Source organism: Meles meles, chromosome 12 (assembly GCF_922984935.1).
Source record: "Meles meles chromosome 12, mMelMel3.1 paternal haplotype, whole genome shotgun sequence".
Taxonomy (NCBI): Eukaryota; Metazoa; Chordata; class Mammalia; order Carnivora; family Mustelidae; genus Meles; species Meles meles.
Window position 1 is genome coordinate 20,756,543 of NC_060077.1, and position 17,066 is coordinate 20,773,608.

General features: G+C 48.1%; 1 protein-coding gene across 2 annotated transcripts in view; it reads right to left on the reverse strand.

Moving 5' to 3' along the window:
- POLE (DNA polymerase epsilon, catalytic subunit) overlaps positions 1 to 17,066 on the reverse strand; it is a 53,633-nt gene that overhangs the window by 15,978 nt on the left and 20,589 nt on the right. For both annotated transcript variants that reach the window (XM_046025674.1, XM_046025675.1), the window contains exons 22-32: positions 16,952 to 17,044; positions 16,612 to 16,756; positions 14,183 to 14,340; positions 13,654 to 13,849; positions 12,276 to 12,490; positions 10,629 to 10,731; positions 10,131 to 10,211; positions 9,900 to 10,022; positions 1,636 to 1,848; positions 1,137 to 1,346; positions 821 to 964 (exon numbers count right to left, since the gene is read on the reverse strand). In XM_046025674.1, coding sequence (XP_045881630.1) covers positions 821 to 964; positions 1,137 to 1,346; positions 1,636 to 1,848; positions 9,900 to 10,022; positions 10,131 to 10,211; positions 10,629 to 10,731; positions 12,276 to 12,490; positions 13,654 to 13,849; positions 14,183 to 14,340; positions 16,612 to 16,756; positions 16,952 to 17,044 — 1,681 coding nt within the window. The remainder of the gene's footprint in view (positions 1 to 820; positions 965 to 1,136; positions 1,347 to 1,635; positions 1,849 to 9,899; positions 10,023 to 10,130; positions 10,212 to 10,628; positions 10,732 to 12,275; positions 12,491 to 13,653; positions 13,850 to 14,182; positions 14,341 to 16,611; positions 16,757 to 16,951; positions 17,045 to 17,066) is intronic.

The window sequence follows — 17,066 nt, forward strand, 5'->3', positions numbered from 1 at the left end:
TGTTCTCCTTTGAGGCGACCATGCCCACTGCATCCAAGAAAGTGACAGGAATTCCGGATCACCTGCTGTCTGCTGCCCTCTCTGGGTCCACACCCTGCTGAATCCTCTCATCAGAGCTGAGCCTCACCTCCTCCAGGAAGCCTCTGCAATCTAGTTCCCAGTCACACACACACACATCTCTTCTCCTCAACTATACATCAGCTTGTGGGCGCCCAACCGAGAGATGAGCACGGACAGCCTCCGTAAAGGAGCTCTGGGTGGAACGAAGTCATGCGGCTGCCGTTTACAGGAATCTTCCGAAACAGCTGGCTCAGGGGCAGAACGGCCACCAGCAGTTACCGAGGGCTGAGGGAGGGGGGATGCGGCTACAGGTCTGGGTGTCTTCTGAGGGTTATAAAAACGTTTAAGGCAGACTGTAGCAGAGGCTGCGTGACCAATACACACGAAAGCCACTGAAATGTACATTTTAAATGAGTGAATCATGTGGCACGTGAAGTTTATCCCAGCAAAGCTATTTCCATCAGAAGAGCCCTGGACCGGTGTCCACCTAGTCCCTCCCCTGCACCATGGACGTGAGACACAAGAGGAGGGTGCCCCAGGACAGCACGGCAGCTCCGCTCACGGAGCAGTCCACAGACACCATTCCGATTCTTACAGCACCCCAAGAGGGCTCTCGGGAGACAGCACACCTCACTGAAGGTCACCTGGCTCATTAGGCTTTATATCTGGGAGCCCCTTCTTTATGGGGCCCCTCCATCGGGGTGGAGACCACGTGAGAGGTCGAGCGGGCAGCAGACCACCAACACCTGCAGCCCCGTACCTTGCGATAGGAAGGCCCCTCCTCGGCTTTAGCCACCCGCTGGTTGACGTAGAACACGCGGGGGATGTTCAGCCTGATGCAGTACAAATCACTGCCGATGACCGCCCACAGCCTGAACAGGCCCGCCTGGCTGGTTTCACTGATCTGAAAGGCAGGAAGCGTAGAGCAGCGTGTGTTGCCTTGTCATGGAAAGCGCTCGCCAGCAAAGGCCCATCCTTTCCCTCCATGCCAGACCATCGGAGGGTCCCCAGGACCTTCCCACTGGCTGCGTTGCTGCCCTTGGAGGCATCTCACTCCCACCAATCGTAGTCCACACCTGCACGATCTGCCATGGAAGGTCCAAGATGCTGCGGGCAGTCCTGCGCAAGAAGCTCCCCAAGCCAGTGGCAGGCCTGTCCCGGATGGCCCCGGGCACAGGTTCGCCCTCTGCCACCTCCAGACGCCGCCTCTTCTTGCGAGCCAGGCGCTGCCGGGCCTGTAGCTGCCACTTCTTCTTGTGGAAGCGGAGCCAGACCAGCCACTCTTCCTAGGACAGACGGTGTGACAGGTCAGGAAGAGGACAGAAGAAACACAACCAGGGAGCATGCGGTAAAACAGAAACGTCCTCCTCGGCGACTATGGCACATGGCTTCCAAGCCTGGGTATCTCTTCTAAGGACTGGACATCTCCTCCTGACCCCCTCAGAGATCAAGACCCATCCTGGGGTCCCCAAGCTGCTTAGCAGACTCCACAGGACACAGTGAGCCACAGCGCAGGCCTACCTGCTGTCCTTGCCCGCTCCTCCCCCAGCCGCTCCGGGCTCCGAAGCTTCCTACCTGGGTGGTTCCGAGGGCTGGGGGCTGCCCCAAGATTTCCTGCCAGGGCACCGTCAGCTCCAGGTCCTGTGACTCCTCCTGGCTCTCCCAGAGGACACGCTTCCTCTTAGTGGCAACAGGAACTGCCGAGTGTGGTGGCTTCACCAGACCAAAATCCTCCATGTCGGGAGCATCAAGGCTCTGCGTGCCTTCTGGAGCCTGTGCTGTGCCCACCTGCAAAGACCCAAAGGAGACTTAAAATGCCACGATCTCTCAGATAATTCCACCTTGAGAATTATACCGTATGTCAACTGAACGGGATAAAACACTTGTACACCAGAGTGTGCACTGAAAAATCTACTTTCAATTTCAAAGAGTGAAGATAGAACAAAACATCACTCAAGCATGACTATGAAGCGAACACTTACATCTTTCCACATTTGCTCCACGGCTCTCCCCTTTATGTAAGAAATAAAATATTGCGAAGCACAGGTCCCTTCTGTCTCCCTCCGGCCCCCAGTTCCCAGCACAGCGACTGTCACTCCCTGTACACTATGTGCGTCTGCTGCATGCCCTCAAACGTGCACATTCCCGTAAGCTGCGGTGCTGGAGTCCCACGGCACACATCCCATGGCAACCTGCTCTTCCCACGCATTAAAATCTTAAAAATAAAGTAAATAAAAATAAAGCTAGAAGATTCATCTAAATTGACAAAGATTTGTCTATTTCCCAAGTCTTTTCAAAGACTAAGGTTTGGGACTTACTGTTTATTTCCCTCATTCCTGCTCTTGCCTTCATAACTTGTCTTTCTCCCTCCGCAGCTCAGTATGCTGCTACAACTCTTCAGTTGAAAGCTTATTCGATCTCCTACTTGTTTTTCTTTGCTAACATCTTTGCAAACAGATACCGTGCATGTAAGTGTTCTTACGCATACCACAAATTTTGATAGGATCAGTACTTTCTTCTCTTTTTTTTTTTTTTTAAGATTTTATTTATTTATTTGACAGACAAAGATCACAAGTAGGAACAGAGGCAGGCAGAGAGAGAGAAAGGGAAGCAGGCTCCCTGCTTGAGCAGAGAGCCTGATGTGGGGCTCGATCCCAGGACCCTGGGATCATGACCTGAGCCAAAGGCAGAGGCTTTAACCCACTGAGCCACCCAGGCACCCCAAGGATCACAGTACTCATTAAATATTTCTAATTCCCGGGTCACCTGGGTGGCTCAGCCTTTAAGCATCTGCCTTCAGCTCGGGTCATGATCTCAGGGTCCTGGGATCGAGTTCTGAAATGGGCTCCCACCATCCCCTGCTTGTGCTCCCTCTCTCACGGTCTCTCTGTTAGGGCCAATTTAACGTTAAAGCTTGTTAAACCCCTAGGGCCTGTCTGGGCCTACTTAGCCATAGTGACTCCATGTTGCCTAGGTAGGCATTTTGTTGTTTAATGCCTCAGCATTTGTTGTAAATGCCTCAGCAGTTACTGATACCGGTTCTGGGTAACCGTTACTAAAGCACATACCTAAAACAAGGCCATCTTGTTGTTTAATAAACACCTCAGCAGTTACTAGTATCGGTTCCGGGTAACTGTTACTAAAACACACAGGTAGGAGACATCCAATCAGCCAAAGGCACATACGGAGTAGTCTGCGGTTATGCCCTATAAAACTAGCCTATAAGACCAAGGGGTGGTCGCTCTCTTCGGAGGCCGCCCTGGCCTGTCAGTCTGACTTCTAATGCTTAGCATAGAACAAAGCTTTACATAACTTTCACTTTGTCTCAGCCTCATTCCCCTGGCTCGTCAGTCTAACTTCTAATGCTTAGCATAAAATAAGGCTTTGCCTAACTTTCACTTTGTCTCAGTCTTGTTCCTTTCATAATGGACCCAACATTTGGGGGCTTGTCCGAGATCAAACGACGAGAACTGAGCCAGCATCAGAATTTCTGGGAAAAGCCTCTGGAGGTAAGATCTCCAGATTTTATTCTGTGAGATCCAGTCTGTCTGTCTGTCTAGTTGCAGAGCTCCAGGGTATGGCCCACTGGGGAGAAGCTGGATGCAGCATTGCTCTCCAGGGCTGGAGTGGATGCGGGGTCACCCCATCCCTCTTCTGGTAAATCGCCAAGGGGTTCGAGTCCCCCTAGGCAGTCAAGGGACCAAGAAAATCCCCACCAGTGGCAGGTTCTGGGTAAGAGCCCCTGGGTCTGTGGTTGTCTTTGTCTTGTCTTTTTGTTGTCTGTTGTGTTGCTCCTTTGTAGGGGACCAAGAAAATCCCCACCAGCGAATGTTTGTAGGGGACCGAGAAAATCCCTACCAGCGGCAGGTTCTGGGTAAGGGCCGCTGGGTCTGTGCTTGTCTGAGTTGTCTTTTTGTTGTCTGTTGTGGTGTTTGTTGTGTTTGGAGGAATGGGGCAAGCAGAGAGTAAGGGGACTCTGACTTTCATCTCTCCATTTCTCCTAATAGATGTGGGACTTCTCCCTTGCTCATTTCTTGTGTTAATGGCTATAACTGGAGCCAACTGTGGTTAGTCTAACTCGAGACAGAGACTTTAAGGAATATTCCCAAGCAGCTGCCAAAACTCTCTTTGTTTCGGGGAAATTCCTTACCTTCTCTGGCCTGACCTGGACTGCCTAGCTGGCGGGAAAGAATGGTGTCTGCTCCTCTCTTGGAGCTGATGAGCTCTAAAACTTGGACTCCTTTCTCTGCCTTCTGGCAGCACTTTGTTCTTCTGTCTCCCCCTTCTGTTTCTGCACTAGCTTGGGTGCGGCCTGCATAACTGTCCTCTAGACCATCCTCGGTGCTTCCTGCACCATGGCTCCTTCCCTCTTCACTGTCAAGGAACAAAAAGAGCACCCCCTGGACCTAACACCCCCCCCACTCCAGATCTTCCCACCCGTGTCTCAGGTAAACATTAAAAATGGAATGGGTCCAGGTGAAACGTAAATCAGTATTTAAACTAAATTAAGTTTGTTGGTTTAATTAAGATAGACATGTCTTTAAAGTTACAGCAGTAAATGTGAAACTTCAAAGTTTACTGAAGGTCAAATAAGCTCATGTTATTTGTTAGAATCTGTTAGCAAAGAAATAACTGAACTGATGATTAATTGTCTGTCTCAAAGTTTTAATGGGTAATTGTTAAAGTAGCTTTCAAAGTCTTTGGTAACCTGAAACTTTAAAGGTTTGCTTGGATGACAAATGGAATTAAATTTGTTGGACATCTAGGTCCAAATAGGATAAAATACTAAAGCATTAATTACTGGAACCAGGTTTGTGCTTTTGACTTCTTACTGCACAAAAATATTTAAATCTGTTGGTAAACATGTTTTGTGCTTAACTGATTCATAAATTTGCCATCTATAGAATTCTGTTGTAACTGTTCACAACAGTTCTAGCCATCACTAGAGACTAAAGTGTTCCTAAAAATAAAAAAATTCTGCTAACTGTAACTAAGACTGATGGAAGTAAGGAAAACAACCCTATATGTAAAAAAGTAGGAGATACATAAAAAATAATAATAATAATAAGGAATGGAAATACATTTTGTTTAAGATAAAAGGTAATTTTGTCCTAAATGAGATAATTGTTTGAAAAAAAAATGGCTTGGGACAAAACCTAGATGCAAAAAAGTTGTAAAAGGTTTGTAAAGGGAAATCTTCAAAAAAGAAATTTTAGGTATGGTCAGGACGGACTAAGATTTAAATGGATTTTAAAATGTAGAACATCAGAATAATAAATACACACGAAATGACTCCATGTTTTCTACACTACCAAAAGAAAACGCCATTAAGGTTTTTATTAAAAGTTTTAATGTTGTCTAAAAAAACCAGAGGAAAGGCAGTTGACTGATAACTGATAGTAAGTTTAGAAAAACTGTACACACACACAAAAAAAGAGGGCTTAAGAAAGTAAGTAGTTTTGTCTTAAAATAAAAATGTCTGGTTACTCCAGAACATGAAAGGAAATAATAAAAACTAAACTTGAGGGTATTCAGTAAGTCATAGAAGACTTGGGGAAAGTGACATTTATTTGCCTTGGTTTATAGGTTTGAAAGAGAACAATGAAATATATTAAAAATTTAACCATGTTAGATCAGTTTTGATGGATGTATTCACAAGAAGGGAAAAAAAACTAATAAATCTTTTCCTGTAAAATGTTTCTGTTCAAATGAGGCATAGTATTTAAGAAAGGAAGACTAAAGCCCTGTGTCATGGCAAATTAGTGATCCACTCAAGAAAATGTTGACTATTATGTAAACTAAAAAACACTGGTATAAAAAAAAATCTGCTTTCTCTCTGTTCAAAAAGACAACGTTTTCTTAGATTAATTGATCTGCTGTTAAAAAGAGAACATAAATGGTTTTCTCTTTGCCTGCCCAGAGAAACCAGTTTCTATGTTTTGTTTTATCAGATCTTAAACATCCGTAATCCTATTTAAGCACATGCTTTAAAACTTAAATTTTAACAATTGTCAATAAGATTTAAATTGTAAATGAGATCTCTTTGACTCATAAGGCTTTTCCTTGGTATGCTAAGTTACTCAGAAAGTACTGCTAAGCCAGTGACAAACCTTGGGTTACATTTGGGTAAATGCTATAACTATTATAAAAATTCTATACATTTCTTAAAGTTTTAACCTTTTGATAAGGTCATCACTTGATATTGTAATTATTAAAATGGTATGTGTCACAGAAGTAACCTGATTCTGGCCAGTTAAAGTGTAAAACCATATCTATTCTGAGTTTTTGTCACTTATAATTGTTTTAATTCTCTTGTAAAATAAGTTTTACCTTAAAAGAGATTCATATAAAGGACTTTCAGGACAAATGCAGGTATTTGATATGTTAAAAATCCTAGAACTAAAATGGGTAAGAATTTCCAGAACTAAGTAAAAGCTGCATCAGACTAAACCAGAATTAGTAACATGGGACTAGACGAACTGATGTTTGCTCTTCCAGACTAGGGAAACTTTTTCTTAAGTTACCTGTAACTCACAGAGATGTAAAAATATTCATTTGTAAACAAATCAAAGCATTTAACTTTTCTCTCTATCTGAACCCTCTAAAACTCAAAAGGTCTCAGTAAGTAATCTTTCTTCCATGGCAATCAGTCATTTGCATAAGTTCAATAAGAATCTGTTCTCCTTGTAACAGGACACCATTGGAAACACTGGTTACTTTACCAAGGCTTTGACTGGAATATCATATTTGAGGAAGACTCAGATATGACCAGACAGCTTAAAGGAACTAAGGTTGACTTTATAAAACCCAGAGCCATAAAGCCCCTTGAAACTGCTGGCCTGACGCCTTGCTTACAGAGTTCCCAGCAGCCTCGCCAGGTGAGTAAAGAATTTCACTTCCTGGCAGGTGCAGGAACCTCAGGATACATTGGGGACCTCATGAAGAGGAATTTGCCTAAATTGACTGGTATTGCAGGCATGTCTGATGGCAAGTACTTGGCTTGGCTTCTGGCCTGGAGAGGCTATTACAAGTTCAACCTAGAGATTCCTTATAAAAGGTTCCAGCAAAGCAGATTCTAAAAGATCTGTATAATCACTCACTGTTCTTGCTGAGCTTATGTAAATAATTAGGCCAGGTTTGTTAAAACTGGACTTGTTTTTCAAATAAATTAGTCCTGATTTGGCTATTTCTGAAAATGAGGGTTATTTTAGAAAGAAAAATTGTGTTTCAGTAACACACCTTTATGAATATTAAGTTCTAGATTTTGTTGTCTTTAAATGTTTGTTTACCTAAGCTAGACAACTTGAGGTAAACTTCAAAAAAGTTACACAATAACTCACTTAGACGATCTTACCTAATATTCTGTAGGGATAATAACAGAACCCACTGGACACAAATATATGTTAGTTTTTATAGATACCTTTTCAGACTGGGTAGAGACTTTTTCCACCAAACATGAGATGGCAGGAATAGTGGCCAAAAAATTTTTTTAAAAACTACTAGAAAAAAAAACAATTCCTAGGTTTGGGTTGCCTCTTGCGATCAGGTCAAACAACGGTCCTGCATTTCTAAGTTCAGTCTCACAGGCATTGGCCAAGGCCATGGGCACTAATTGGAAACTACACTGTGTCTACCAGCCCCAGAGTTCTGGGCAAGTAGAGAGAATGAACCAGACTCTTAAAGAAATCTTGACAAAGTTAATTCTGAAAACTGGCAGTGGATGGGTGGATCTCCTTCCCTTCGCCCTCCTTAGAGCATGATGTACACCCTACTTAAACAAGGTTACCTCATTTAAAATAATGTTCGGGGGGCGCCTGGGTGGCTCAGTGGGTTAAAGCCTCTGCCTTTGGCTCGGGTCATGATCCCAAGGTCCTGGGATCAAGCCCTACATCGGGCTCTCTGCTCTGCAGGGAGCCTGCTTCCTCCTCTCTCTCTGCCTGCCTCTCTGCCTAGTTGGGATTTCTCTCTGTCAAATAAATAAAATATTAAAAAAAAAAAAGAATAAAATAATGTTCGGGAGACCCCCTCCACTCTGCCCACGGCTACAAGAATTTGCCCTAATGGAAATGACTGATCAGTCTGTACTCCAGTCACTGCAGACCCTACAGTCTGTCTTAAAAAAAAGCCCATGCAGGGATCCAAGCTGCCTACACCGAGACAGAGATGGAGATGGAACCACATCCTTACCAACCCAGAAACTTGGTTTGGATACACTGCCACTGAATAAAAACTTGAAGCCTCGCTGAAAGGGACCATTCACTGTCATCCTGACCACCCCCACGGCAGTAAAAGTAAAAGACATCAGGACCTGGATTCACACTTGTCACACCAAACAAGCTGAACGCAAAAACACCCCCCAGAAATGGGAGGTGGACCCCACCAGCTATGGACTAAAACTAAGACTCAAAAGGGTTTCATAACTTGGTCACTTTTAACCCTGTTCCTACTCAGCAGCAGTCAGGAAATACCTCATCGGCCCAAAACATCCCAATGGACCATAATAGTCCCTACTGTCTTCACTAACTTCCATAAGGCCCCCACCGGAGCCTGGTTTGCTTGCAGTTCAGGAAGAGTCAAAGAATTGACTAATCTCTGAAGAAAAGGTGGGAATGTTGGGGCCGATTCCACGTTAAAACCTGTTAAACCCCTAGTGCCTGCCTGGGCCTACTTAGCCATAGTGACTCCATGTTGCCTAGGTAGCCATTTTGTTGTTTAATAAATGCCTCAGCAGTTACTGATACCGGTTCTGGGTAACCATTGCTAAAACACATACCTAAAACAAGACCATTTTGTTGTTTAATAAACACCTCAACAGTTACGAGTATCAGTTCCGGTAACTGTTACTAAAACACACAGGTAGGAGGCATCCAATCAGCCAAAGCCACATATGTAGAAGTCTGCGGTTGTGCCCTATAAAACTAGCCTATAAGACCAAGGGCTGGTCGCTCTCTTCAGAGGCGGCCCTGGCTGGTCAGTCTGACTTCTAATGCTTGGCATAGAATAAAGCTTTACCTAACTTTTTTTTTTTTTAATTTTACTTATTTTTTTGACAGACAGAGATTTCAAGTAGGCAGAGAGGCAGGCAGAGAGAGAGGAGGAAGCAGGCTCCCCACTGAGCAGAGAGCCCGATGTGGGGCTCGATCCCGGGACCCTGGGATCATGACCTGATCCAAAGGCAGAGGATTTAACCCACTGAGCCACCCAGGCACCCCATTTACATAACTTTCACTTTGTCTCAGTCTTGTTCCTTTCATAACGGACCCAACATCTCTGCCAAATAAATAGATGAAATCTTTTTTTTTTTTTTTAAAGATTTATTTATTTGACAGAGAGAAATCACAAGAGAGGCAGGCAGAGAGAGAGGAAGGGAAGCAGGCTCTCTGCTGAGCAGAGAGCCCGATGTGGGACTCGATCCCAGGACCCCGAGATCATGACCTGAGCTGAAGGCAGCGGCTTAACCCACTGAGCCACCCAGGCGCCCAATAGATAAAATCTTTAAAAATATTTTCAGCACTGAAGAATTTTCTTTTGGCTCTTCTGATTTTAGCTAAGCCCTTCATTACACCCTTCAGTATTTTCTATGGTTTCTACAGGTTTTTATTTTCTGGTTTAGAAAAACAAAGTCTCTGGCACAGGGATTCACAGAGTCCCTGAGTCCAATTACCACTGTCACATAGAAGACAGTCCGTCTCCCTAACGGACGGCTCAGTACATCCGATCCCAGAAGACCCCCAGCGGGAAATAGAGTTGACTGCCAGGTGCACCTTTTTACAAAGAAAAGAAACATCCGAGACCCGTGAACGGCAGCAGCAGGGCCCCCACCGTCCCAGGCGTATTACCTGTCTCCTGCCTTCGAGGACAAAGAGCTCACTGATCTTCTTCTGCTTGCAGACATCGTTCTTCTCCAGCAGTTTCTTATGCAGCCAGTCGGGGTGCTTGACGCGTGGTACTGGGTTCTTCACCTACACAGAGGGGCACGGATCACCCGTCCAACTGGTTAGCATAGGCCAGGCCCAGGGTTCCGGGGCCATGGAGCCCCGTGGGGCCCTGTCTGTGCCGGCAGACCTCACCTGCTGCAGAGCCGCAGGGATTGTGATGATCTTCTGGATGGCGCTCCCCAGACGCTCGATATAGTAGTCCCAGTCCAGGATCTGGGCGGCAGGAAGGGGACAGCAACAGGGTGTGAGAGAGAGAAGAGCATCAGTAGTGCTGTGTTCACTCTACACCAAGCACCGCGCTGAATCCTTCCTGCGTCTGCTTCACCCGCCTCGAAATTCTGGGACGAAACGTACCCATTTCACAGAGAGGGAAACCCATCTCACAGAGCACTTAAATGACTCCCAGGATCCCAGACTTAGCAGGGCTGAGCCAGCCCAAGAATGCTGCACCAGGGTCCAGGCCCTCCCCGGCACTGAGCTTTCCTAAACTGTAACAAGCTCCTCGCCCCTTACATATCAGGGGAGGACGACAAGACCGAAGACTGCAGACAAAATGCTGACCCGAGTCAGGGATGCTCTGCTGTCGACGCTTCCTTCTAAACATCTCAGAGGAACAAAGTTAGTACTCACCGTCCGAATGTCGAAGTCTTGGAGGGAAGAGCTCTTAAGCCACTTCCGGAGGAAGTGCTTCCTCACCGTGGGCTCTGCCTGGAAAATGGCAAGCGGGATGGCCCTAGGGGAAGAGAGGCACGGAAGTCACCAACACAAGAATCTCCTGGACTCCCGTCACAGTGCTCGCCAATGTACACGCATTCCACATGGAAATAAGGGTCTAGAACCTCGTCTGTAACCATGCTTTTACTTCAGGACATCCCTTCGTATAAAGTACAGCTAATATGTAATGTTCATCAGATTTATTAGCTACATGATGTGTCACTGTATTAAAATATCATGGGCAAACGCACGCTCCCCCCACCAGGCGCCATTTGGTCTGTGTTGTTCGGCCGTGGTTTACAGAGCTACGTAAATCACATATTCACATGTGTACATGCACTGAGACATTTCGAAGATGTCACTCATTGAGTAAGATACAGGAAGACTCCATCGGCTCTCCTGAAAGAACAAGCCGGCTTCGCGTCACTAGCCAAGCATCAGGGCAACCATCAACATCCTTTCACTGGAGGAAATATTTGTTAACATGAATATCATGAACGTGAAGACACTTAGAAAGAACACTACCAACACCAGGGCACACACCACCTAGTCCTCTCCAACTTCGCGCCCTGCCATTTTCTGTGAGAGAAACTAGAAGGATGAAGTCCCGTGCAGCTCTCCCGACCATCCTCATGTAGTGATGCACCAGATCCCTATTTGGGTGTTTACTGATCCCACGCAGGCTTCTCTACTACTCCTGCCCGTACATATCCGGAACAAGAAGAGCGGCACCCGTGTTTGTCAGTGTGGTACAGATGGGAGTGTCACGCCGTGCAGGAGCAGGACCCTGCAGCACAGCACACAGCTGCCATCCAATCACGCTAATGCCTACACTGCCTTTCCCTGCATAAAAACACATCTGCCCGTCTTCTGACTGAAGGACACTATGGCATTCCCAACATCTGCTCTTAAACCCAAGGTGAACACAGGGCAATGAGGCAGGGCACATCCCCAAACGTGCTCCCCTGTGAGGGGAATCAGCACCGCCTGCCTCTCCACGCATGGCTGGCCCTACTCTGAAGTGACGGTCACCCACATGCCTGTCTACAGGCGTGACAACTGCTATCATCACTCTTTCTTTTCAACCAGTAGATGCCTCTAAAACCCACACTTCCTGGTTACGGTAAATTTAAACATCTTTCCATGTACTAACCATCGTGTTCTTCACTTGTGAGCTGCCTGTTCTTACCTGTTGCCTACTTTTCCTGTCGTCTTTTTCTTATTGATACAGAAGAATTCTTTACTCTGCATGTAATTTGTTTTTTTTTTTTTTAAGATTTTTTCACTTATTTATTTGACAGAGAGAAAGAAAGCACAAGCAGACGGAACAGCAGAGGCAGAAGAAGGAGACTCCCCACCGACCAGGGAGCCCAATGTGGTGCTCGATCCTAGGACCCTGGGATCATGACCTGAGCCGAAGGCAGACGCTTCACTGACTGAGTCCCCAGTGCCCCATCCTACCCTTTCCAAGGAAGCTCAGCTTGCTACGAAGGGACAGACATTCCACAACAGACTCAAGCTTCCAAGCCGAGCATCTGAGGCCTTATGCTCAGGAACCCTCACCTCTCTGTGACAGGAGAGCCCTCGGGCTTCCGGGAGATGATGTAGCGGCAGCTCAGGCCCGCATCCCTCACCATCTGGTCTCCCAGGAACTCAGCCAGGCGTTTGGCTGTGCTGATGGATGTGGACTTCTGCTCCCCATAATCTTCCAGCTTCCGAGACATGGAGCGGTTCTCCGAGATCAGCTCGAACAGCTCAGAGTCGGGCATGTTAGCTGCCTGAAGAGAGGCAATGGGCACAACGTGGCACAGAAGGCAAGCAGCGCTCCCCCAGGATCACCAGCAACATCCCCCCTGGTCACTTGACTTTCTCCAGCCATGTGATGAGGCTGCGTCACACCAGCAAACAGGAACATTTACAAATTCTAATGCAAAACCCTAACTGCCATGTCATTAAACTATGTAGAGGACGTTAAGAAATGGTTTACTGAAAAAAAAAAAAAAAAAAAGAAATGTTTTACTGAGCTATTAGTACCAAAGCTGAAGAAAAAGGGAAAAGACAGAACTGGCCATTTTTCTCCTAAAAGGAAGAGAAAATCAGGGAAAGGAGGAGTGAGGAAAGAGAGAGACAATGCAAGCTGGAGAGCCATGGACTGAGTGCGGAGCGAGGCATTCCTCAGCAATGAGAAGTCAGGAGCAAACAGCCCCATGAGCTCCCACGCACGTGCATCCCTGACTTCGCGCCCCCGACATCCTGTAATATTTGCTTGGCTCCTGTTTTGTGTGTTTTTCTCTCTTGGTGCTTACTCTCATGTGTGGGTCAACACTACAGAACAAGACAACACGCCAAGTTACAGCAGCCCACAGAGCCAAGGAAGGTGGAATAACGTTCCAGAATATCCCAGTATTCCTTAGACTCAGAAAGCCTCCTCTTAGCAAATACCATAAGAGAGGAGGGAAGAGCACCCATACAAAAGTGTTCGAGATGACATTACAGCTGCGGAAACCACACACCTAACTGATACCCGACAGCAGCAGACAGTCGTGTGAGCTAATTAGCACAAACACGACGAGATACAGACAGACGGGCAACAGCCGGAGAACGACGCTGTCCATGAGAAGGCATTTTTAGAGGGAAGCCGGCGCTGCTGTTTAAACCGCGGAAACCACATGCTCACTTACAGGGACTATAAGGATAACGAGAAGCAAAGTTGATGTGACCACTAGTACACTGTACTACAGCTGCTTTTACTATGCTGTTTGTTTTCTTCAAAGCGTTCTATCACTGGACACGGGGGCTCCCACTGATGGGGATTCCGGGAGGCACTGGAGCCAGGGGAGTCCCAGGGTCTTGTCAGAGTCAGCCCGGACCCACCCTGCTCTCCAGAAGCCCAGGGACACAAGGGCCCCCTGCAGCCCAGAGAAGAGGAGGGTGGCCTTACCTTACTGTACAGCACGTCCAGCCAGTAATCGGCCACCTTGGCGACAGAGCTGTACACTTCCTCTAGTGTGCTGCCCTTGAGGAAGGCCTCGAACACCGAGGACTGGAAGATCTTAATCAGCTGCAGCTCCCCTCGGCGTTTGATCTCGAAGCCCTTCAGCTCAGCCAGGGAGCCATCCTCATTGAAGACCGCATACCTGGAATCACGGACAAGCACAGCAGTGAACGGGAGCCCAGGAGGCTGCGTGCCACCAGCCCTCCAGCCGACCCTTCCCTCTGGCCTCCGTCGGGCGGCAAACATTCTCCACCGCGAGGCTCCTGCTTCTGACAGAAGAATAACAAAAGGGCCTGCAGCCTATGGAACCAGAATCTAACAGGTGGGGAGCAGAGGGGGTAGTATCATGTTTCCAAACTGAATCAAGAAGGTCAAAAAACTACTATTCCCATCTGGCCTCCTGGTCCACTTCCTGGACGGGTTAAGTCTCATCCGTTCATTTTCTTCCCAAACACGAAGGCTACAGGATTCCTACCTCTTCTTCAGTTTCTTGCCTTCTTCCTTGGAGGCTGGAAGGATCATGGCAAGGTAGGGTCCGTCAACCTCGAAAAAGATGCTGTTCTCTGAGCGGGTGACATAGCTGAGGGAGGACGGCTCGGTCAGCTCCTGGTACTGGTCGTTGGTGAAGCCTTCCTGCGAAACGAGGGCAAGAGAGGGCTGCCTCACTCCCCACCATTCTGGAAATGACAGCTGCCCTTTGAGGACTGGCTACACCAGCAAACAGGGGCTCTTCTGTATAACAGACACCGCTCAGCCAGAGAAAGAGGTTAAGTTCTGACATCCATCAAACAGGGATGAACCAGAATGCATTCTGCTAAGTCTAGAAGCTTATACAGCTTGTTTCCATTCACAGAATATTCTGGAAAAGGCAGAATTATCACTGCACAGAGAACAGACTGGGTGGCCAGAGTCTGGGGCTGATGATAAAGGAGTAGCTCTCGGGAACTGTTCTGTGCTACTCTGTGACAGTGGAAACACGACTCTGTGTGGGTCAAAACCCACAGAACCGCACTCCACGAAGAGTGAATTTCAGCCAGGAGGCTGGGCAACCCCGAGAGGGACCGAAGCCTGGAAGCCACAAGCCCAGCTGCATTCTGTGCAGAATCCCGCTGACAGGCCGACTTGTCACCCTGGCAAACCCTGTCCCGACGGGGTAGTACAGACCAAAGACAGAAACACTACACACACACACTGTGCTGTAGCCGTAAGTTCACTGCCCATGACAGCACAATCCCGAAGGCACTGTGCACACACTAGGGCCAAACGAATGAACACACCAAGAGTGAGGGACAGGCTTCTCACCACAGGAGGAAGATGTTACCAATGAGGAAAGGGGACTAGCCTGGGACCGGACAGGTCAGCGTGGACTCACATTCTGTTTTAAAGCGCACACGTAGAGAAATCAATCCAGATGCGTGTGTGGGCAGGGAGGGAGGCATACACCTCCCTCCTGGCTCAGCCACCGAGAGAGCTAGAAGCACCAACACCCAGCAGCAAGGAGCATCTGTACCTGACCGTGGTTTCTAACACTCTCTCCAGTAAAAGGAACCTGGCTCCTTAGAGAAACGGCTAATTCCAGGGCTGGGACTGGGCAACTCAAGATGAGGCTGGAGCACCTTACAGGACCAGGAGGTAAAAAAGTGCTTGCAAAAAAAAAAAAAAAAAGCCCCAAACCACAGAACAGAGGCATGCGTCAAGAATACGTGGACAAGGGCGCCTGGGTGGCTCAGTGGGTTAAGCCTCTGCCTTCGGCTCAGGTCATGATCTCAGGGTCCTGGGATCAAGCCCCGTGTCGGACTCTCTGCTCGGCGGGGAGCCTGCTTCCCCCTCTCTCTCTGCCTGCCTCTCTGCCTACTTGTGATCTCTGTCTCAAATAGACAAAATCTTAAAAAAAAAAAAAAGAATGAATACGTGGGCAAACGTGAAGGAGCCCCCATCAGCCACAGGAAGAAGTGGAATCCAGAATGCAGCAGGACACAACCAAGTGCGTCACTAAGCAGGGGTAAATGGGCAAGAAGGGTGATGACGCTTCCCTACAGAAGGATTCCAAGTAATCCATGCACCAGGAATGTGGGAGGGGAGAACCACACAGAACCAGCAAGAGACATTCAAACCAGGGAAGATCAAGGAGAGTCAGGACAGTCGCGTCTTCTCAGCTATCTCTCCGGCATGCACGTGCGGCTCTGGTAGTTTGAGCACGCTGCCAGACTGCGTGACACTCCTCGCCAGGGGTGTGGGCTCCATGACCTGACGACGTGCTCCCGCAGCAGCAGGAAGGTGAGAGGGGGAGTGGGCGGGACGGGGGAGGGGAGGCCAGCAGGGCAGATCCTGACACCGGATAGCAACAGGAGGAAACACAGGGCACACCACCTCTGGGAGGCCTCATGCTAATGACAAAAACAACACACAAATCCGAAGGAGAGGCAGGCCAGGACTCCTTGAAGACAGGGAGCTGCCAGCCTGGAGGGGACTAAGCAGACAGGACCAGCACGTCAGCACGGGGCCTGGGCCTGCGAGATGCGGGAAATGCAAAGACTCCGGCTTGGTCACGGTGCTGTGTGAGCGTGAATGCCTTAGTTCTGAGCACTGTGCCACAGCTTACGGACGCTAACATTAGAGAAGTAGCTGACGGACACATACAAACCTCTGTAAGTCTAACACTACTTCAAAATAAAAAGTTACAAGCAGTACAGGAAGACTCACTCCAGAGTGAGCACGGCACTCTGTACAGACCCTCGGGCTCTAGGGAAGCCTGAATGGCACAAGCAGGCTGGTCTCGTGTTCAGAAGGGAACACACAGGCATGAGAACCAACGCAGTCCCCTCCCAATCCCCATCAGAGTTGGGGGTGGTGCCAGGAATCCCGGCCCAGGGAAGCAGGCCCTCCCTGGAGATCCAGGCTCACCTTGACCATGATGTTTAACATGGCCCCAGGGTAGGAAATGGTCAGCTTGGGCTTTTTTACACTGGTCGTCTTGATGACAAAGTTTTCAGGGAAGCTATTGGGCAGGACGCACCATATTCCATCTGTGTCCAGCTCCAAGGGCCTCCTTCGGAGAAACAGAGAAACAAGGTTACATGGAGACCCGACTGTGGCCTTCATGTAGGGAGAACCCGGTGTGAAGGTCCTTCCTGGCCGTGGACCCAGGAAACACAGCGCCCACCTGCTCACTCCCACATGCCGCCCGCCTACCTTCCCCTCCAGGCTGTCCGCTCCCGGCGGCTGACTCGAGTGCAGCACTCACCCGATCTGCTCAATCAGCTCCCGCGCCTGAGTGATGATGTTGGCTCCCGTGAAGCAGACGATGCCTGCCATCTCCATGGAGTACCAGCGAGCCCTGAGAAAGACAGTCATAGCCT